Source organism: Colias croceus, chromosome 8, assembly GCF_905220415.1.
Source record: "Colias croceus chromosome 8, ilColCroc2.1".
NCBI lineage: Eukaryota > Metazoa > Arthropoda > Insecta > Lepidoptera > Pieridae > Colias > Colias croceus.
The window spans coordinates 11,384,930-11,408,303 of NC_059544.1; the positions used below are offsets into that span (position 1 = coordinate 11,384,930).

The following is a 23,374-nucleotide window of genomic DNA, read 5'->3' on the forward strand; positions in this document are numbered from 1 at the left end:
CCAGATAAATAATATTATCATCTAAGACCTAAAAAAAGAGCAACTATAGAGTTTCTTGCCGGTCCTTCTCCATAGATACTGCTTTCCGAATCGGTGGAAATGAGTAAATATTTTCTAATCGAAAGCATCAAATGATTCGCGAACAGTTTATTTCTTATAATTAGTCACCAATATAAAAGTAATTTATCAACCGATAGACTCATAACTTTCAACCGGAACTTTCTTCCGCACCTACGGGACCAGGGTCCGACCTACTTCTGGCTAGACAGACATTCAATTTGACTCACTAATTGAGATTAAAGTTGTACTAAAAAATCATTGCGCAGCTTCCGAGAATGCGTTTTCCTCGTCACCGAATGAATAAGCGCTACGTCACAGATGACGATTGTTTTAATAAAAAGCACGGTGAGTTCGCGCGGCCCGCCATAGTAGCACATACTCGTGGCCCGGGATGATATCAAATGATCAATTAGTGGGGAAATTAACCCTGACCATATTCAAACTATTATAAAAACCCGCGAAATTTGAATCGTGATTTATTAAGTGCAATTTTCATGTTTCGTTTAACAAGTTATTTATCAAATTACAAGCTTTAAAAATGGTGTTAAATAATTGTAATGTATCCTGAATTTGTGAATAAAGTGATAAATAGATAAACTGGTGAAAGGTTGATAGTGCTGTGTGTGTAGTGAGGCACGCTGGCGCCCCGCAATGCCTGCATGGAGTCCCTCCCTCCGCCGCCCTCCGACACGGACACCGACTCGGGGGATGAAACCGTACCTGCCGGTAAATAGTTTTAGTTTTTTTGTTTTAGAAGATAACGTTATTAAGAGATATAAGGTATATAAAATATCTTAAAAAGTTTATGCATGTGGTGTTAGCCTTTAAGTAGCTGTTGCATTTATATAAGTTATTTTGTGTTCTTGTTTCTGTATGTTTAAGTTGATGTAAACAACTGTTGGCTGACCTTCAATAAATAAATAAATATTGTTATCATTTGATTATCTTTAACACGCTTTTTATACTTACAATTAATAACGAATCATGAATGATAGAATGGTTGTCGTGGTGTGTTTTCTTAAACAGAAAATTATAAAGAATAAGGGAATATATTTTAAATTGTAATTTTTAATATTTTAATGTAATTCAATTGAAATTTTATGTTTCTATTGAATTACATAATATACAGTCTAATATCTCTCGTCTGTTGATACTGCGATTTTACGGCCGGCGGAAAACTAATATGTACATCGTTGCTCTACCTACATTTTTTTCTTCTTCACAAAATTATTCTAATAAGTAATATGTAACTTATTTACTTATTATAATAAAATATTTATCAAGAATCCGAAAAGAAGAAATAAGTCGCAGGTTTTGAGTTTGAGTTTGAATAGTAACATCGAATTGAAAATTAGATTGTTTGTTTTATTGTTAACTTAACTTTAATACTTATCCACTCAATATACCTACTATATAAATTCGAAAAAAACACAAGAGAACAGGTAGTTAGTACATACATTTAAATTCCCAAAAAAATCGTTTCGTTTAGAATCTCGCTTCTAAGTTTAGGCCTAAATGTCGTAAGATTAGACATTATTAATTATTATGAAGAAACATATTGTCAGTATTGTTCTTTAATTAATTAAATTATCTATTAAATATTTAATTTACAGAAGTTCCTTTCATTTATAAAAATTCATAAATATGTCTGGAAGCTCATAGATACCTATAACTACCTACATAGATGGTTTTCGGAAAATTCTTAAGATTGGATTAATTAACAATACAATCTAGGTGGTTATATTAACAATTATAAGAAAAGCTAATTATCAAACATTTAATTGAAAAAATAACATTCCAACAATAAGCGGATCCCATTGATTATGTATGTTTTCTATAAATACCTAGGTACCTATTACCATACCTAAATATATTTCAAAAATCTTAATAATTATTTTCTAAAAGAAAGACATTCCAGTTATACCAGTATTTTTACAGCTTACCTAGAGACATAAAGTAATTGAAACTAAAAATGACAGAAAATTAATTTGCACCCCTAAAATGTTTGCACTTCAATGAGAATTTCAGAAATCCCCTTTCACGCTTTTGAGAAATGATGTTGCGTCGACATACCAACTTACTATTAAAACTCTTCAGTTTAGTTTTGTGGTATCTCTCCACCACATTCAACTCCAAAGCCTACTTTCCTGAATATAGAACTTACTCAATTATTATGCTCGCATCGGTAAGAAAATGCAAACATTATGTTTTTTTTTTATATTCCAACTTCCAGAGAGAACCTCTATAATCACCCCCATTATAATTATGTATTTGTTAAAATGTTAAATATTCATGTAAAAGTAAGTAGGTACATATTTCCTAGTTAATATTATAAATGCGAAAGTTTGTGAGGATGTGTGTGTTTGTTACTCTTTCACGAAAATACTATCTACTGCGCACAGCACACATAAAGAGGGAACTTGGATTAACACATAGGATAGGTTTTATCCCGGAAATCTCACGGGAACGGGAACTATGCGGGTTTTTCTTTGAAAAGGCGGGCGAAGCCGCGGGCGGAAAGCTTATAGTCTTACATAATAATGACCCCAACCTCTCAAGATTTCCACGATAATAACCGAATACTTATTAATTATAATTTGGTAGAGTGACGTACAATTTACACGATGCGCTCTATTATTATGTGTAAATACTATAGTGTTCATTTTGTAAAGTCGAATACATATATATCTATTTACCTATAAATTTCAAGTTGTACTGTATAATATCATAATAGTTATGTATCTGCACAGAATACTTAACAGTAGCTAATCCTGACCACCTGTGAAAAAATATAAATTGTGCTCTACCAAGCTCTAATAGTCTATCTCTATACCAAATTTCATCAATATTGGTTCAGTTGCAGAAATTTGAAAGCATTTTCTGTAGGTAATGAGTGTCAATGTCAGAGCTATAAAACCTTCATAATAAACAAAAAATAGAAGAACTCGCTAACTAATAATTTTTTTGTATAGAAGTACCTATTAAGTAGTAACCGATCCTTGATAAATGATAAGTGTACAAAATACAAATGTTGAATAAAATCTGTAAATTTAAAATGTGTCTGAATCGAGCCTAAAAGAGTTACATACAAATTTTTATATGAAAAATAGAAATTATTAGCTGTGGCTTAACCCGTAGACTATATATTTACGGGTATTAAAAACGGTATTAAAATATTTTCCTGTCTTTATTTTAATTCATACGAATAGGATATTTATCCTAATAGTTTATCAATATTCTCTCCAGATCCAGAGACCTGGGACCGCCGCGATGTGCTGCGCTGCGTGCGCTGGGTGGCGCGCACATTCAGCGTGCGGGCGCCCCGCAAGCACCTCCTGCCAGACACCGGCGCCGGCCTGCTGCAGCTCACTGAGGAGAACTGGTTGCAGGTGACTGGCACTATTTTATATAGGTTTTAGATGTCTTATGCACCTGTAAAAGCTTCCTGACCTGTTAAAGCACCTGTAAAAGCTCCCTGACCTGTTAAAGCACCTTTAAAAGCTCCCTGACCTGTTAATGGCACCTGTAAAAGCTCCCTAGGACCTGTAAAAGCTCCCTGACCTGTTAAAACACCTGTTGCAGCTCCCTGACCAGTTAGACGTCTTGTAGGGGACAACTGTATGATGATAATGTTCATATCACTTGTTCAGATTGGTTAGGTGATCTGAACAAGTGATATGGTTATTGGTTAGGTTAACGCTTCGTTTGTAAATACGAAAAAGTGTATTTCATTCCCTAAAAGCACATAAATGAGTGCAATACAATATGCATTGCGCTGATATATTGCGTCGTTACATATCCATAAAATAGACCAAAAACTAACATGATAATGGCTAGCTGACTGATACATTTGAATGATTGTTTTAATATAATGTAGAGTGCTTTAAAACTAGCTTTCTCTACGATAATAGTAGATAGACCTTATGTTTTATGAAAAAGGAAAATTTACATTATTTATTAATGCATGTGGCATCATAGGATAAGTATTAAATATTATGCCACAACCACTACTAAATGACCCAGATGATTTTGCATTGTTTACGCTTTTTCCCTAACACATTTCTGAAAAAAATATTATATAACATAAACCAGGTTACACTATAAGGAAAAACCTAATACTTATGTAGTTGTAAACCCTTATGGTACCTATTTCATTAATAAAATTCTGCTTTAATCTTCAAGATTTCTTCTGTTTAGCTTAAATACCTTATAGGTGAGTAAAAAAAACATATAATTTTTAAAAATTTACGGCAAAAGGTATCAAACAGGCGGCGAACCATTATATATAAGTCTTTTTGACCAACTACAAAAAAGGAGGTCCTGAATTCGTTATGTATTTTATTTAAAACAAAGTATCTTTAGGTGTGCGAAGGCACTTCAGAGGCAGCCCGCATCTACCACGCGTACGTGCGGCACGCGCACGCGACGGCGAAGGGCCGGCCTCCGCCCCCGCCGTTGCCGGAGCACCAAGCTGCTGCGTCTACTTCACAGCCGATCAGTATGTATTATGAATTATTATCATTTATTAATTAAGAATTTGCGTGATGAAAGTGTGTAGAATAGGATAGGTTATAATAATGTTTAGTGTAGCGGAGTGTAGGGAGATGAAATTAAAAGCGTCAGCACAGCACCTACAAATGCAAGAGAGTAAGTACTTAGTTATTTTCATTCATAATAAATAATAATCCTCTTTAATTTCATGCTTATTTAATTTTAAAGACATTATTTTGAATTCTTGTAAGAATATATATATGATGAATTTGTTGAATGTGGACAGTTAAGTGGTTCTGTAAACTTTAAAAAGATCAATTTCTCTTCACATAACAAGTTAAAAAAATATCTTAGATTAAGTAAGTTCATCAAGCGTACGCAATCAATTGTAAGAAAGAGTTCTTCAAAAAATGTAGTTCAATTAGAGAAAGCCAACAAAAACCTGCATCAGGAATTAGATAAATATCAAAGGGATCTAGATTATTATAAAATCTTGTATGATGTAGAAACAACTGAACTTAAAGAGAAGATAGACTCCTTAAGTCAAATGTTAAATGATGTGAACCAGAAATATTCTTCTGCCCAAATGCAAATTAACGAGCATATACAACAGGCAGATCACCTTATTAAGTTGAGCAATGAGAATATGGATCGTTTTGAGTCTCTGACCAATAAATATGTATGTCAGTGTTTAAACAGTGACAATGAGCAACCGTCGCCCCATAAGTCTGACTACACAGACATACATAGTGGTAAACCCAATACCACAAATTCAACCAGTAATACTAAACACCTTTCAAAGCAGGAATTGATTGTGTTGTCAGATAATATTGGTCAGGGATTTGGCGCCATGCTTAACAATTTAGGGCTTAAAGTTACTAATGTTTGTACCCCTAACAGTTCATTTAAATATATAATCAAATCACTGGATCATTTCAGCTTTAATAAGAATAATATTGTAATTATATTATATGGGGACAGTTTAAATATAAATAATAAGGATATTGATGTAGGATTTAAAAAAATGTTAGATATTAGTAGTAGGACTAAATGTAAATTTATGATGTGTACATTGCCATACCTACCTGGTTTAACACAAGAACAAAATAGATTAATTCATAATATGAATTTAAAATTGTATAACCTAACAAATCATCATCGTGATGCATTTATTTACTTTGACATTAACTTATGTATTAAATCTTTTACTTTGACAAAGAATACAGTGTATCTGCCAACTAGATATAAGCGAGAACTTGCTATGTTAATAGCATATAATATTAACCAGTCTGGTACATGTTCGGTATCAGACCATCAATCTACTACAATTTTATGTAGTAGTTATTATAATATACATCAACCTAGGTTAAGTGTTGACAGTCAATCTAGCCCTAAGCTAGATTTAAACTAGTATATAAGACAACAGCTAAGCAGTCTTTTACCATAGTGCATCAAAATATTCAAGGCTTGGCTAGCAAATTGTTAGAAATAGAATTGTTTCTGAATGATAACAATATTAAAATATTTTGTGTAACAGAACATTGGCTTAAACAATGTCAGTCGTTAGTAAATATTGAAAATTACAAATTAAAAAGTATATACTTTAGGACGCAGGCTATTCACGGAGGTTCTGTTATTTTTGTACATGATAGTGTAAAATGTAAAGAACGAACTGACATTGTTAGTCTTTCTGTAGAACGGACCATTGAACTGTCCTGTGTGGAGCTGGAGCGTTATATTATTGTTTGCGTTTATAGACCCCCTTCCAGTGACTATAATATGTTTGAGAAAGTCATGGAAGAAATATTAAAGCGTCTAAGCAGGAGTAAAAAAAAAGTTATAGTATGTGGTGATTTTAATATTGATTTACTTTTACAAACACAAACGGCTACACGAATTGTTAATTTATTTCAGTCATTTAATCTATATAAACTTTTTAACGAACCCACACGAATTACTCCTACTTCTGCAACCTGTATTGATAATATATACTGTGACTGCATCTGTTTAGAGAAAAATATTCTCAATATATTGACTTCGGATCACTGTGGCCAGAAAGTAGTTTTTGAATGGGATTGCATACCTACATTTAAAAGGATTAATGTTAGGCCTATAACAAAAAAAGGCATTAATAAATTTAGAAATAATATTAATAAAAACCTGCCCGTACTAAATGATCAATCCTTTCCTAATAGTCCTTGTGAAATGTTTAAAAATCTTTTTAATTTAGTACATAATGAATTTGAAAAAATATTTAAAGTTAAATCTTTAAATATTACCAAGGATTTACCTATTAGTAAATGGGCGACAGCTAGTGTACATAGGTGCAGGAACATTCTTTATGAATTATATGGTATGAAGCAATATAATAAAGACCCATCTTTTCTTAGTTATGTTAGAAATTACTCGAAAATTTTTAAAAAAGTTTGTTTTACTGCAAAGCGTTTGTATATCAAAGAAAAAATACGCGACTCTGATAATAAAGTTAAAACAGTTTGGTCTATTATTAATGGTGAAATGGGTAAAAGCAAATCAAGTAATACCATAAAACTTGTAAATAATGACAGGGTTATTGACAAAAGTGCTGATGTTGCGCTTGCTTTTGAAGAATTCTTCAGTAGTGTCCCTGCTACTATTACTAATAGTTTAAATTCGTCTTCAGCACTTGCAGAAACCTTTTTGAAGGACCATGTTGCGGGGTGCAGTACATTATTTGAATTACGACACGTAACTGCTAGTGATATTGTTACTGCCTTTAAGACGCTTAATCTAAAAAATACTTGTGATCTTTGGGGAATGTCCGTAAATTTAGTTAATAATATAATAGAAAATATTGCGAAAAATTTAGCTTTCATATTTAATAAGTGTTGTGACTATGGTACATTTCCTAATTTACTAAAGCTTAGTAAAGTTATACCTCTATTTAAGAAGGGCGATCAAGAAGACTGTAACAATTATAGACCTATCTCTATTTTACCAACATTAAGTAAGGTATTCGAGAAGTTAATATTAAACCAATTGAGTAGTCATTTTGCATCTAATAATTTACTGCACACCAAACAGTTTGGTTTCACAAAGGGGCGCTCAACCACAGATGCTGGAGTTGCACTTCTAACACATATTTATAAAGCATGGGAAAACTCAAAAAATGCTCTGGGGATATTTTGTGACCTCTCCAAGGCATTTGACTGCGTCGAACATTGTACTTTGTTACGTAAACTTAATCACTATGGAATTACAGGAAAAGCCCAGAACCTCATAGCGTCATACCTGCATGATAGGATACAGACTGTAGTTGTTAATGGAGAACGTTCTAGCGGTGCGTCAATTAACATTGGTGTTCCACAGGGGTCCATTTTAGGTCCCTTCTTGTTCTTGGTATATATCAATGATCTTCCCTATTATTTGCAGGATAGGTGTGAAATAGTTCTGTTTGCAGATGATACCTCATTAATTTTTAATGTGGATAGGCATGACCCAAATGTTGACGAAGTGAACAGTGCTCTTTTACACATATCTGAATGGTTTACTGCCAATAATTTATTATTAAATGCCAAAAAAACCACTTGTGTTGAATTTTTACTTCCTAATGTAAAAAAGTTGAACAGAGATATTACCTTGAACGGGGAGGTATTGCATCCTACTGAGTCTACTGTATTTCTAGGGTTAACATTGGATGAGAAACTACAGTGGGGAGCCCATGTCAACACCGCTGCAGGTAAGCTCAGTTCAGCTGCATATGCAGTCCGAAAAATAAGGCATCTCACCGATGAAGATACGGCTAGATTGGTTTATTTCAGCTACTTTCATAGCATTATGTCCTATGGAATTCTACTGTGGGGCAAGGCTGCAGATATAGAAACTATATTTATCTTACAGAAAAGAGCCATTCGCTCTATATATAATTTACGTGCTCGGGACTCACTAAGAGATCATTTTAAGAATACTGGTATCCTTACTGTACCATCACAGTATATATTTAATAATATTTTGCATGTTCACAAAAACGCCGACTTACACACAAGAGTAGGAGATAGACACGATTATGGCACAAGGAACAGGAATAGAATTGAAATGCCATTTTTCCGATTAGCTAAAGTTAAAAATTCATTTATGGGTCAAGGTATACGCTTATACAATAGAATTCCTCTCAATATTAAAGAGTTTAGTAGTTCTGAATTTAAAACTTATATAAAAAATGTACTAGTTCAGAGAGCGTACTACAGTATTCAGGAATATATGGACGATAAAGACCCATGGAGGGTTGTCGCGTAAAAACCACAGGACAGTTCTTTGCATATTATGATATATTATGTATAAGTTAGATATAAGTTACATATTATGTAATATTGACATGATTTTAAAAGAGCAACTATGGAGTTTCTTGCCGATTCTTCTCCATAGATACTGCTTTCCGAATCGGTGGTAAATGTTAAAAATACTTATGTAATGACGATTCGAAAGTGCTACTAAATAGTAGTCTAATTGAATAAATGAATGTTTGAGTTTGAGTTTGACTTTGAATAAAAATGTACATAATTCTTGTACTTGGATGTAAAAATAAATGTGTTCTTTTATTACATAATATATTAAACAGTATTTTTTGTTACGAAACTCCATAACTTGTATCGATAAGTTTCATCTAAAAATACTTTAACTTTGCAAAATTTAGAAATGCAGGTGCAATTATTAACAAATAGCTTACCGCCCGCGGCTTCGCCCGCTTTGTCTAAAACATAATAAATTATATACTAAAACCTTCTCCTTGAATCACTCTATCTATTAAAAAAAACCGCATCAGAATCCGTTGCGTAGTTTTAAAGATTTAATCATACAAAGGGACATAGGGACAGAGAAAGCGACTTCGTTTTATTATTTTATACTATGTAGTGATGATGATGATGATGATAAAAGCCCGCTCTACAATTAGCGTGTTCCAACTTCCATAATATACTTAGTTTACTGAATTATAAACTCACTATAATTTTATAAAAAATACATGAAAGGGAAAACAATTTTATTGAAGTATAATTTATCGATCACTCAGTGTAATAATATGAGCAAACTAAAATACTTTAGAGTTTAGAGTTTAGACGACCGCATTTTTTAAAACAGCGCCATCTAGTGACGACTATAAGATTAAAGAAACTCGCGCCAAAAAACTAATGAATGGAACTTGCATGAATCATAGCGCCGATCGCGCGCCATTCATCTCTCACGCCGTGACTCAGGAGATTCTGGGAAATCAACGCGAAAGCACCTTGCATGCCATCGTTAAATAATAATTCGACTACAGTCAAACTTCCTGCCTATACTAGTAGTTTACTCCAATTTCGTAATCATATTGACAATACAGTTTACCTTGGAATTAAAAAGATAAGTCATAGGTACTTAGTCACATTGTAAATTATTTACTTTTCAGGGACAGTTTTTATTCATACGATAACGAAGTTGTAATAATTATACTACCAATAAAAAATTCAAAATTAAAGTCCTTCGCATTTGTATTTAAATCTGAAATACCTACTTAATAAAAATAAATCCCAAATGTTATTAGATTGAGATGTGTCGACAGATAGACACGGCTGATCATTCTTGATATTTCTATAAATTGTATCAAAAATAGCATTGCGAATTTGTAGATTATAATAACAAACATGCACTATTAATAATTTCGTTTCTTTCATAGAGTAGAGACTATATTGAACGCTTTTAAACATCATTCTTGCTAATATACCTATGTATTGTTTATTAAATACAAAATTTGCGTACGCGCATGATTGTTTCTTTTCACTCTTATGAAAATAATTGATAAATAAAACAGTTTGTCATTTTTGTCAAGGCCCCATATTATATCAACATAAGAAAAAAAAAACTTGAAAATCTTAAACATACCTAGCAATGACAATAATTGCTCTAAAGATCATTTAATAATGACTAATCATTATTTTATTTTTCAATTATCAAATAATATGTAGTTAAAGATGTCTTATTTCATATTTGCTATAAAAAAAATATACGAGTTGTAAAGAATGGAATGTGCGCATGTTACAGACCGGTCGGTCCTCTCCTCGATAGAGTGAAATTCCTACTGGTTGCATACCTATATGTATGTACACTGGGATATAATATATTTGTTAATTTTATGTCGGAATGTGAACCAGTTCTTACCGTATTTCGCTTACAAATCTGTGGATGGTTTTTTTTAGAAAGTAGCATTGATAGTACGATCGGCAGGTACCTAAATTAGACAATGTTTCAAGAATTATGTGTTTGTATGTTTCAAGAATTAAAGATTCAAGATTTTTTTTTGCATGAGATATGAAATTTGATTATGAAATGGATTACATTGTATATACAAAAAACAATAGGTATTCTTTATTTTCTGACACATTTTCAATTTATAAAATAAACAGGAGTAACTAACTAAGTAGGTATATGTATAAAATGTGACAAGGAATATTTATTTTCCTTACAAGAAAATAATAAACACAATGCAAGCACTGCCGCGCATAATTGATAGTTCTAATCTAATAAGGGTCATTTAGGACACTTTCTCGTATCAGAAGATAGGTCAATATCTATTCGAGAGAATGGCTCAAATCTCCAAGTAGATGAGCGGCCATTACTGACCCGAGGGGAGATCTGATTCCGATCGTATTAAATTATCGTTTATTTTATCTGTTAAGAATTAAGATAGGTCTTGACTATTGAGTTAAAGAGAAGTGAAATAAAATATTATTAAGATGCTTATTTTATTGTGTAAAATAAGAAATATTTTTAATGTGATTTGAGTACCTACACTCAAAAATCAGCTATTCGTATGAATATTATATTGTTCAATACTCAAATAAGGACGATACCGAATTTAGAGCACATAGTTGGCATGGCTATAAATTTATAGTGGCATGGCATAAAGTGAAGTAAAAGTTTTAGGTAGGTAGATCTATTTATGTATCAGTTTTCACTAATTGACAGAACGCCGAACGCGTGCGGGACACGCGCGGTGACCGCGGTCACACGCGGTCGTGAGCCAAAATTCCGCATTTTCCAAATATTTTACAAATGACCGACGCTTATTAACCAAAGGAATGTAAAGATGAAAACAAAATTTTTGCTGAGTGAGGTAGTTCCGAATTGCTTGCATTTTTATACACTTACGACAAATTCCTTGTCTTTAAATACATTTATAAAGTTTTGGATGCTGAGTGTTGCATTCAGTTGGCATAATCGTGGAATTTTGCTGGAAGGTTACATCCGATTTTCGTTTCCGTTTTTCCGGTTCTATCTCCATTACTGAAAGAATATTGTGTGATACCTACACATTTGCCACAACATGAAGCGGTTTTTTTTAATTTTAGCGAACACAGAATATAAAATTATGTTAACATTTTTGCAATTGGTTTTCCAATTCGTCATAAGACATGCTATATTAATCATATAATGTTACAACAGTTTTTATCGATTTCACAAAATGGTATTGCAAATACATCCGTTTAGTTCAGTTAGTATCTGGGTTGAATACATTTGCCTCATGGCTCATAATACCACACATAATACATTAGTTTGCTACCATTAGGTGACGCATCTTAAAAAAATCAAAGTAATACCTACTTATATTGCGAAATCCTCACGACATAGCACTCGTAGATTATTATTCACCATTCATAGATACGAATCTGACGCGTGGCCAAAATGGCGCTAACCCGCGTTCCGCCAAAAATAATGAAACGGATTTAGTGCGGAAGTGAGTCAATATTTACTAGGAAACCTGACTCACTGTTCCGGATCCGATAGATACATCTCTTGTATATATTATTCTTCTTATGTGTAGTTCTTGGCGCCAGTGATAATTGTTATTTTGTTCGTGAATCGTGGGAGAGTTATTCGGTGTGTCATTCGATCGATTCATTTCGACAAAGCACCGTTTTACAAATATTTTAATTGCCACAATAAATCTACACTTTTCTTGCTAAGTACATCTTTAATATAAAAATGAATCGCAAAATGTGATGGTAAACGCATAACTCGAGAACAACTGAACCGATTTCGTTAATTCTTTTTTTATTACATTTCTTGAAGTACGAGGATGGTTCTTATGGAGAGAAAACGTAAAAATGTACCACGGGCGAAGCCGGGGCGGGCCGCTAGTTTTTAAATAAAAATTGAAAACTAATTAAATTTATTTTCCTAAATGTAAAAGCTCAAACAGTTTTGTAGAGTTGATTGTGAAGATAAGTGCAGGTTCTATTTCAATGGGATGATTTTGAAGAAGGTTACCTACATACCTAGTAGGTATAAAACAAAGTCGCTTTCTCTGTCCCTATGTCCCTTTGTATGCTTAAATGATAAATCTTTAAAACTACGCAACGGATTTTGATGCGGTTTTTTTAATAGATACCTAGAGTGATTCAAGAGAAAGGTTTAAGTATATAATTTATTAGGTTTTAGACAAAGCGGGCGAAGCCGCGGGCGGAAAGCTAGTAATATTTTAAATAATTGAGAAACTATGTGGTTTACATACAATATAAAATAATCTACTAAATATAAGTAAATCTTACTTAGTAAAGAGATTCGAATTTATATCTTTACTAAGTATAGATTATTTATAATCGTTTGGTATCAATATTCATTTATATCGATACCAAACTATGTATAATTAATAATAGATAAATTATGTTTTGCAAACAAAATACTACCAGCCTACAACAAATACCTAATTGCAGATTACTTAAAGAATAATAAAGGTTCGAACTTCGAGGAGATACCTAAATGAACCCACATAAAAAAGAACAAAAATTTAAGATAAAACAGCTATCTATCCCAAATTTAGTCTTATCTTCGAATTCATAAATTATTACAAAGATGGATGCCTGTTAATAATTTTGTTCGGCTCTTTGATCGCATATTTTATAAAACAAATTTATAGTATAATCGATTTAACTGACCTTTTTGTGTATATTTTGTACATGAATCATGCATGTGGCAACATTATGTCGGCAGCATAGCCTCTAATTTATTACGAAACCGCAGAATACTTGGTATTTTCCCGCTCTTTACAGCTAATAAAGTTTTTGTAAACTGTCAGGTTATACATATAAATCTTAAACGTAGTTCACCATTGGTTGTAAAGTGATACTCCCACTGATGTGGGCAGTGGCAAGCTTAAAATCTGAGTGATTGTTGATTTGGAATAGGTAATTAGATTTAAATGCCAATTATAGATAAGGCTATATTTCGCTGTCTGTTGGCGACATTTGGACGAAGTCTAATCCTTAAACCTATTTTTTTTTTATATTATAATCATCTGCGATCAGTCAATTGACTATGAGCAGATGCTTTGGATCAGAATAAATTATTGGCGGTTGAAGAATTAAGAGCCAGTGCCCTAATCCCCATAACTAATGTAGCTCGACATCAATATTAGCTCTTTTCAGGCGTTTCATGGGTTTTAGTTTAAGCAATCGCTGTGAGAGGGGATTTGGATGCATTCTAAGTTTTTGTGTGTGCTTTTTGAGGTATTTTGTAGCTTCCTCCTTAATTGTAGGCATTTCTCAATACTCATGAATTTCAGAGTTGCGAGTGAACCATGTATTGTATATAGATGTAATAAGTTGACTACTTAGTAACGAATCAGTTTACTATAACTTGAATATTTATTGAAATTTTGGCTCTACCATTTACCTACAGGGGAGAGTCACGACTGTTAGATGAAAGTTATAATAATGCCTTATTTATTAATTCATCTTATAGCGCATGAAATAGTTTTGCAAACCAAACAATACATGTTTATTGGTAGTTGAAAATCCCATGAATGTCCCTAACACAATGTTCTGAATTATCTACTCTTTTCATTTATTTATTTCCGCTGTCCCCAAGACCAGTTAATTCATTTAATAACAATTGAATACGATACGTTAAGCCGTTGAAATAATTATATACTGAACACACAATAATGACGCATATAACTTAACCAGACACTGATTTTCCATTTATTTAGAACGCAATTTATTACGCATCTTTCCAAGAAATTCGTCTACAAGCAGTAGGGGGTAGGCCATGTGTGAGGTTGGTAATTTTAGCACATGTTTCATATATTCAAAGGCATTTACTGTCCGAGAGGCACATGTGGTTTTGGCGCCAACATAATGCGAATTAAGATATAAATTACAGGCACTCAGATTTTTTTCTCTGTTCAAAAAGGGTTAATTAAATTTGATGATGTTGAGAATATTTAAAATATAACATTATGTATTTATGAGTATCTCCAACGAATGTTGGTATTCGTATACCTTCATTCTTTTTTGGTCGAAAGATAATATTATACATTATCCATACTATAAGTAATATTATAAATGCGAAAGTAACTCTGTCTGTCTGTCTGTTACTCAATCACGCCTAAACTACTGAACCAATTTGCATGAAATTTGGTATGGAGATATTTTAGGCATAGGCTACTTTTTATCCCGGTAAAATGACGCAATCCCGGAAATCCCACAGGAACGGGAACTATGCGGGTTTTTCTTTGTCTGCGCGTGCGAAGCCGCAGGCGGAAACCTAGTTACTAATAAATAAAAATACTTTATTACGTCGTAACTTTTGATTCGATTTGTATAAGATAGGTAATTTAAGGGCAATTCGTCGTAGCACCTATTTATTCTGTGGTAACAGAATCCAGGCAGAATAGGTATTTTAAAATAATATGTTCCAGATACTTACTTAATTAATTAACTATATATAGGTAAGAAAAAAAAATTAGGTAGGTACACCTCTACAATACAGGGTTACTTGTAAAACACCAGCAACCTCGCAGGACAAGATACCTATCATCATAAGTAACAACATTAATTGTTAGCTACGACTTTTGATATTTTGTTAGATTTTATTTTCATACAAAAATAAATGTTCATTTCATTTTCCGTTTGAATATTAAGTATAAACTCTACGCGCATCACAAAAATTACGTAAACAAGAAGCGAACGGGAGGGGAAAGGGGGCGTCGCGTCACGGTTGTCCTTTCGATGATGAGTAGAACATAGACTTACAAACGTTAGGAGAGTACAATAAAAGCTTAAAAAATCATTTAAAAATAATTTATTTCGTTATGCCGAAAGTCGTAGAACAAATGTTGTTACTTATGATGTTAGCTATCTTGTCCTGCGAGGTTGCCGGTGTTTTACAAATAACCCTGTATAAGCGATCTAATGATTGAAGGTTTTAAATATCTGTTATGAAATTTCATTTTATTTTAAATATTTACGATAATCATTTGATGAAGTTGGATTTTAGAAATATGTAGATACTCAAGTAAAATATATCCCTACTAATGATGATTACATGTCGTAAAATCTTCAAAAACACGTCACAAATTTTTATTTTCACCTTTACACTAACATAATATTATATAACCAAATACTGCAATATGAGGGGCGCGGCAGGCGGGTCGGCATTAGCAAGTCAATGGAGATCAGCGTCCCGGGGCACAGCCGGGGTCTCTCTTAATACCTTGTGATTTATTGTGCCCTCCAAATTTCATTTCGCTGTCATATTCTTGAGATGGTTTAAATACAGTTTATATAACGGTTGATACTTTAATAATTATCGTCTGGGCGGTTTAAAATCATTATTTTGGTAAGCTGTGGTTTAAATAGAATTTTCAATGGAGCTCTTCTGTAAATTACACACTTTAAAAATGAATGTGATTAAAACAATAAAAAAGAAATACCTTTCTATACTCATTACATGATTATATTACAAGGTTTTTAAATATCAATGGACCCTGAAGTCAAGTGTGTAAGTTCATCAGGCATTACACGAACAGACAACAGACAGCATTTCATTATCGCATCGCATGCGATGTTACTTTATCGATTGCGGGATATACTTAAAATGTAGCTGAGCATTTTTTTAAGAACTTTACAAACATTAAAATATATAGTATTTTCTAGGGTTTGATTTTACGCGAGTATTATAAAAGACTATGACATTTAGAAATTAAAGACTTTTTAACAGATTTTAAACGCGATTTATTCATTATATTCCCGACGTTTCGAACATAAACGTCGGGAAAATAATATAATGAATAAATCGCGTTTAAAATCCGTTAAAAAGTGTTTAATTTCTAAATTAAAATATATCTTTGTACTATTAAGTACCTAATCGTACAGACAATGCAACTTCCCGGAATAAAATCCGTCACTATAACTAACTTGCTCCGTCGATGTTGCACCTTTTATTATAGGTAATGTATTAATTATTTTAAATATAGTTAGTCGCAGTCGGATTCCGCACCGGGCGGCTCCATCATAGATGATCTCATCTCATCTCATCAGTCCATTACAGTGAATTAATAAATATCTTAATATATCTCAATCTCATATCTTATAATTTACCCCAACCCCCAACACTCTTCATAATTCAGACAAAAAACGGAGTAAGGCAAAACCGTTCAAAAGAATGCTCTTAGGAGCTGTAAAGTGTAAGCTTCTATTAGAGAATAATTTGTGAATTGTAGTTTATTATACGAAATTTATATTACAGAATAAGTAAGGAAAGTCATTTTCAAGTCATTAATAGCTTTATTCATTTCAACGTGACTATGTACCTTTGCTCAACCTACTGAAAACTAGGCAACATTAAATTCTATCAAATCAAGAAGCAAACATGTTATGCTATATGATATTTTAAAAGACAATAGTAAAAGTTCGTTGTAATATCCAAATTTGGAATTACCTACACTTTTAAAATGCATAAAAGAATTACCTACACTTTTAAAATGCATAAAATAGATTAGAATAGAGACAACCACTTCCCCATACATTCGCGATATATTTCGCGGTCATGAACTATTAAAGAATATCAGATACTAGCCGTGGTGCCTGGGAGCTGCCGCTTCGGGCAGCGGGTCCGCATTCCGATGACTCATCTCGATACTATGTGTGATGTGAAAGCAGCTTGCAGCTTCTCACGCTATGCCGCTATTGCTCATGCAACTATCTTTGTGAAATAGAATCATTTTAATATTATGTGGATCTAATTATATTCTTATGCTAACGTTGTAGCCTTTGGCCGCTTGAATCAGTCGTTGTGTTGATATATATGCACTAGATATGCAAATCCATTCAAAAAGCTTTTGCAGTTTGTATGATAATACGAATTTAATAATTATAACGCCAAAAAGAATAAGACTTTGCAAATTGTATTTTAATTTGCAATGAGGAGTTGCTTTCCTTTGAACATTTCAATAAAAATAAGTATTAAATGTAATTTAGCAATTGCGTTTAAATTTGAACGTTTGCTGCAATATTTTTTTTTTCATAAATCGTTTTAATATAGAGTCATCAAGGCAACGATGTTCATAATTTCAGACTAGGTCGACGGGACGGCTGCGAATAAATATCAATATTTTTATAATAATTCATCCTTTACAAGGTATCAGAAATCGCATAGTTGATAGTATAGGACAATAAAATGATATTTCGATGAATTCCAACTTTCGTGCTGTTACTAAACAGTTAAACACTGTCAAGTGAGTTCACACATATTCATATGCGTTACCTTTTTCCACAAAGGAAGTTACATTAAAACAAAAGGAAAACGTGACTTAGGTAACAATTATATTATCATCGTTTGAGCAAAACCTTTCCTCTCAATAATTTTCGGCTCATACTTCCTCACGGCTCCAGCCTCCATAGCTATGAGATCTCCCGGAGTGCGCTGGGCGGGCCGGAGGCGGCGCGGACAGCGCTCCGCCTTCCGACCTCTCCCTCCTAGGAGTGTCCAGTGCGAGTGAGGAGAGAAGAGCGGATATGATACGGTTTTCGACTTGATCATGATTTTATAAATTGGAAAACATATTACTTTGTATAAGGTTTGAGTAAGAATTGAGAATACTGTAAATTTTGAAGAAAACACCTGTATCAATGCGACCATTGCAGTTAGCTGCATAAAAAGCTCAAATTTTTACGGCCTGTTACAAATGCCCCAACAAAACGGTTATGGTTCCGTAGAAACTGCTTTCCGAATTGGTAGAAATTGGTAAAACTATGTTATGACAATTCAAAAGTGCTTCTAGGAGAAGTCTAATTGAATGAATAAATGTTTGAGTTTGAGTTTGAAAAAATGGCCAATGTTGTTTCACCGAAATTAGAAAGACATAATATGGTGACATCGTTCGATGAGTTGCGATATGTGTAGCAATGTAAAAAGTGCTACAATTAAATATACCTATAAGATAAATTTTAATATCTTTTAACAACAGCTTACCGCAATAAGCTCCCAACTTGTACCACACGCAAGTATTTTCCAAGAAGCAGTGCGGTCACAATAATTTACATTTCGGCCTTGCGCCTCCATTAACCACACCGCCAAATTGAACGAGCTGGATTATTTTTAATATTATGTTCTAAGAATTCAAGGAGCTATTTTGGGGTTCCATACTATCTGCGAAAAGCTTAAATTTTGAAGGGATTCGTTTGTTTTTTATGTTTGTTTTAAATTTTAGGTATAACTATACCTACCGAAAAACAAATGGTTCAGTGCACTAACCATAGTTATGGTTAGTGCACTGAACACTGAAGAACACAACAAAACACTGAAGTCTGAACCATTTGTTTTTCGCTATTTCAAAGTTCACATACATGGACATAAATCATAATACCTTGCTCTACATTAATAAAATGCTATGCGGAACATTAAGTACCTATTAGTAGTCTGGTATTTATTTTAAATCAAGTGTGATAAAGTTTGTAGAAAACAATACCTGAACATACAAACGCAACACGCAGTTCCTTGATTTTTTTAATCGATTCTGTAATTTGACTTTATCTTTATCAAAAACATGATAAATGGTTTAAAAATTTGTTTATATTAACATTAATTTCTTTCTTTAAACGCGATAATGCGATTTGACATTCCACATAAAGGATTATCTGTGTAAGAGCCAAGAGGGTAGAAGTCAATAAAAGTAAGTAACCCGCTGAGAGATCACGGGTTAATCCTGTGATACTTGCAGTCACACCCTCTGGGGTCGCCGGTTCGTTTAATTGAATAATATTAACTGTTTCTTTATTTGTTTGTTTTGTGTATAGAGTTTATAATTTTTTTTAGTAATAGAAATAGGAAGTGGTCCTTCATTGTCTCTAATATGATTGATAGAGCTCGATGTTATGGAATAGATTTTTAGTTACAATGAAATTGAACTGCGTTTGCACATTATTTCCAATAACTATTTATATTACACTAGTTTACCGATAAAATATGGTCCTTACGTTTCAATAATGTGTAGAGCAGCGCACTAATCCTCTTTTTTACCAGATAAATGTAGCTGTAAAGTAAGTATGTAAAGTAATGTAGATATTGAGCCTTTTCCATTATTTCGTAAAGTCTTAAGACTAAGAATAATCTACGCACAAGCCTTATAGAACTTTGTATAAATTTTTCTATTGTTTTCAGATGTTTAAAAATTCAAGCCAACAGCTTCTAGGCGTTTATTAACTTCTCGGTACTTTTAACCAAGCACAGAATAATAAGTGGTGTTGTCAGTAAGACATGAAGTGTGAATGTAGGGCGGGCGGCCGGCGAGGGCGGGCCGTCGCGCTCACTCGCTCGCTTCCGGTGCCGTATCCGGACGCGCATCCGGCCACCATTATAAGCCTACCCTTTACAAAATTTTTGAAATTCAAATCTGTGTGCTATATTGGCAAATAATTTGCTAAAAACGTAACTTTGTCTCTGTTGAAACCAAGAACTCAAAACACCGTTTTTTGTGTTAGTTATTTTTTGTGAAAATGTATAAGTATTTACTTATTTATTTTTTTATTTTTTACGAACTTTTATGACTTGTAATTAAAAAGAAAACAAGTGTGTTAAAATATAATTTTATACGCGTTATGATTGTGCTGCGCAAAAAGTGATAGTGTTTAAATACAATGTGATGTTGTGGCTAAGTGCGAGCGAGCATCGCCGCTTGCAGCAGTTGTATCACGGTGCGTAACGTAAATATGTATAAAAATTCAATTCTATTATAAAATGTAAATCGGAATAATTGACAATATCTTAAATTCTATCTTTAGTCCTAAATATAGTATCCCATAGAATTTTGCATCGCTATTCCTCCACCTTTCAAAAGCAGGACTTGCTTGAAAAAAATGCAAACGTTGTGTATCAACTAATTTAATTATAATGTAGTTATACCAGTACAATAATTTATATTTCATTTTACGTAAGAAAACCGTTTTTAATTATAAATTAAAATTTATCATAAAACTAAAATTAATTTAAATCTTGCTATTTTCGCAGCAACTATGACCACTGTTTAATAAATAATATCAAAATGAATAATGATAAAATCAGTCAGGAATTATAAAATTTATCACCGCATGTATGGCAGTCGCTTTGCAGTTTGCACGTACATATTTTATTGATTATTTATCATCTTTTATTTTTAAACGGTTTCCTTTACGTATATTAAATAACTTCTTTCGTCACTTCTTAGAATAAAAATAAGTACTTAGGTACTTAATATGTATAGAGTCGTTTACCAAGAACACACAGAAATAGATGTCAAATAAAAATTCCTATATTCATTAATTGATCCACATCATTTTGTATAAGATTCTAATTTGAATTCCTACGATTATACAGTCCATAACATTTTGTATAAGATTGTAATATGAACAGATCCATACGCGGCGCTGAGCGGCTGCGCCCGCACGAGCGGCGGACAAGTGCAGCTGTGGCAGTTCCTCCTGGAGGAGCTGGCCGCTGGAGCACCTGGGATCTGCTGGGAGGTTAGTATCCACACACTTGAGAGTCAACAAAATTTAATTCTTTTAGAAAGCTTTACAACAATTAGGAGCCAGAATAATTCATTCAAATTACGACGAAAGCTAGGCTCAAGCTAGGTACTAAATATTTTCCTTCCAGTTAAAAATTATGGTACTTATTATAATTTTAATGAACAATTATGAAATGGGAGGTTATCAACCCTAGTGCACGTTTCTTATGCAAGTATTTATATCGTACAGCAATTAATAGACTGAAGATTCTTCTTCACATTACTATAGATTATTAATAATTATCTATATCACTAATTGATTAGCCTATTACCGTTTCATTTGTAAATCCCAAGTTGCTTCTTAAATCTTAATGCTATTATAATGTATCATACATAATTATTATCAAATAAGTAATTACAATGACAGGGTTCCCCCGGCGAAGGCGAGTTCCGTCTATCCGACCCGGAGGAGGTCGCGCGGCGCTGGGGCCGCCGCAAGCAGAAACCCAACATGAACTACGACAAGCTGTCCCGGGCTCTGCGGTATTATTACGACAAGAATATTATGGGCAAGGTGAGCAATGGAATGTAATATTAGTGTTTAGTGAAATCTTTCAAAATCACTAAACTTACTCTACAATTATGATTAAGTCGTGTTTTCAATTCCAAATGCTGATGATAGATTAAAACCTTCCCCATATACATACCTATCTATTCAGCCAGTAAAATGCTATTCGTACAAAAGTATAAAACTGTAAGACGCACATGAGAACTAGGTATAATTATTAGTACAAAGTATAAAGTTTGACATACTTTCTGTTTGCCGCATTATACAATATTCGTACCTCTACTGCAGCAACCAGCAACAAGCCATCATCATTAATATATTTATGAAATATTAACAACAACTGTTTCCCAGGTCCACGGCAAACGTTACGCATACAAGTTCTGCTGGGCCGGGCTCGCCGCCGCGTGCCAGGCGCAGGCCGACGCGCCGCCATACTGGCCCTACCTACACAACACGCAACAACCTCCCCAGTGACTTCCCCAAATAAATAGAACATTCTAGAACATTATAGAAGCTTGAAGAACACAAGTTGCTACTAGCCTGAAGAAATACCACGTAAAGATACTGTGAAACCCAAGAAATAATAATCTCTATCGCTACATCTGAACTCTACTTATACATATAATTTAAGAATCTCTATTTCATCATGCGTGAACAGACTGATTTCAGTAATTATTTTTTTGTTGTGTTCGTTTTTGTCAAAAAAAAATCTTATGAAAGAACTTCACTTATAAGTGATTGAATTGTGAAAACTGAACGGTCATATTGAGTTCGCGCTGGACAACGTCTTTCGGGTCAGATAGTTACTGATGTACCTAAATCGATAAAGTTTTATATTATCGATTACAAGTAGGTACCTATCGATCAATCAAATGTATTTATAAATAAATTGGATAATTTTATCTTGTACGTGAATCGTGATCTACTTTATCTAAATGACATTTATAACACCTCTAGATATCTATTAATATAAATTTATAAATATAAATTTATGTACCTATTAATATTTAATATGACGAATATTAAAATATACATAAAGCTCAATATAATGCGATAAATATTGTTGATTTAATATTTCTTTATGATTCAATAGTAAATCCACGAGTTGATAGCAACAATGTATTAGACGAGGAAATAAGTGTTACAATGTATAATTTAAATTGAGTTATTTAATTTGTACAAACTTATCTCCTACATAATATGTATAAATTAAAACAGAGTAATAAAAAAATATTCAGTTATGGCTAGTTTGAAATATGAATTATACAAATAAAAACTGAAGGCTATGTAGGTAGGATGGTGGACCCTTGAACCGTGAACGCCCTTGAATGATATAATTTATTTATTTTATTTTTATTTATTTATTCACACACATATCAATTACCTTTACAGGATTAACCCAATGCGGTACTGACTAAAATATATAATATATTATGCTGTACCTATTTCAATATTCCAGACGTAAACTATTTTTAAAG

The 23,374-nt window shown here is 33.0% G+C and overlaps 1 protein-coding gene across 1 annotated transcript; it reads left to right on the top strand.

The window, feature by feature from the left end:
- The first annotated feature begins 441 nt into the window (after positions 1 to 441).
- LOC123694022 (DNA-binding protein D-ETS-6-like) lies at positions 442 to 23,351 on the top strand. Its single transcript, XM_045639318.1, has 6 exons — positions 442 to 786; positions 3,307 to 3,449; positions 4,423 to 4,558; positions 21,232 to 21,341; positions 21,756 to 21,902; positions 22,248 to 23,351. The coding sequence occupies exons 1-6, from the start codon at positions 720 to 722 to the stop codon at positions 22,368 to 22,370; spliced, it is 726 nt and encodes a 241-aa protein (XP_045495274.1). The 5' UTR covers positions 442 to 719; the 3' UTR covers positions 22,371 to 23,351.
- Positions 23,352 to 23,374: the final 23 nt, after the last annotated feature.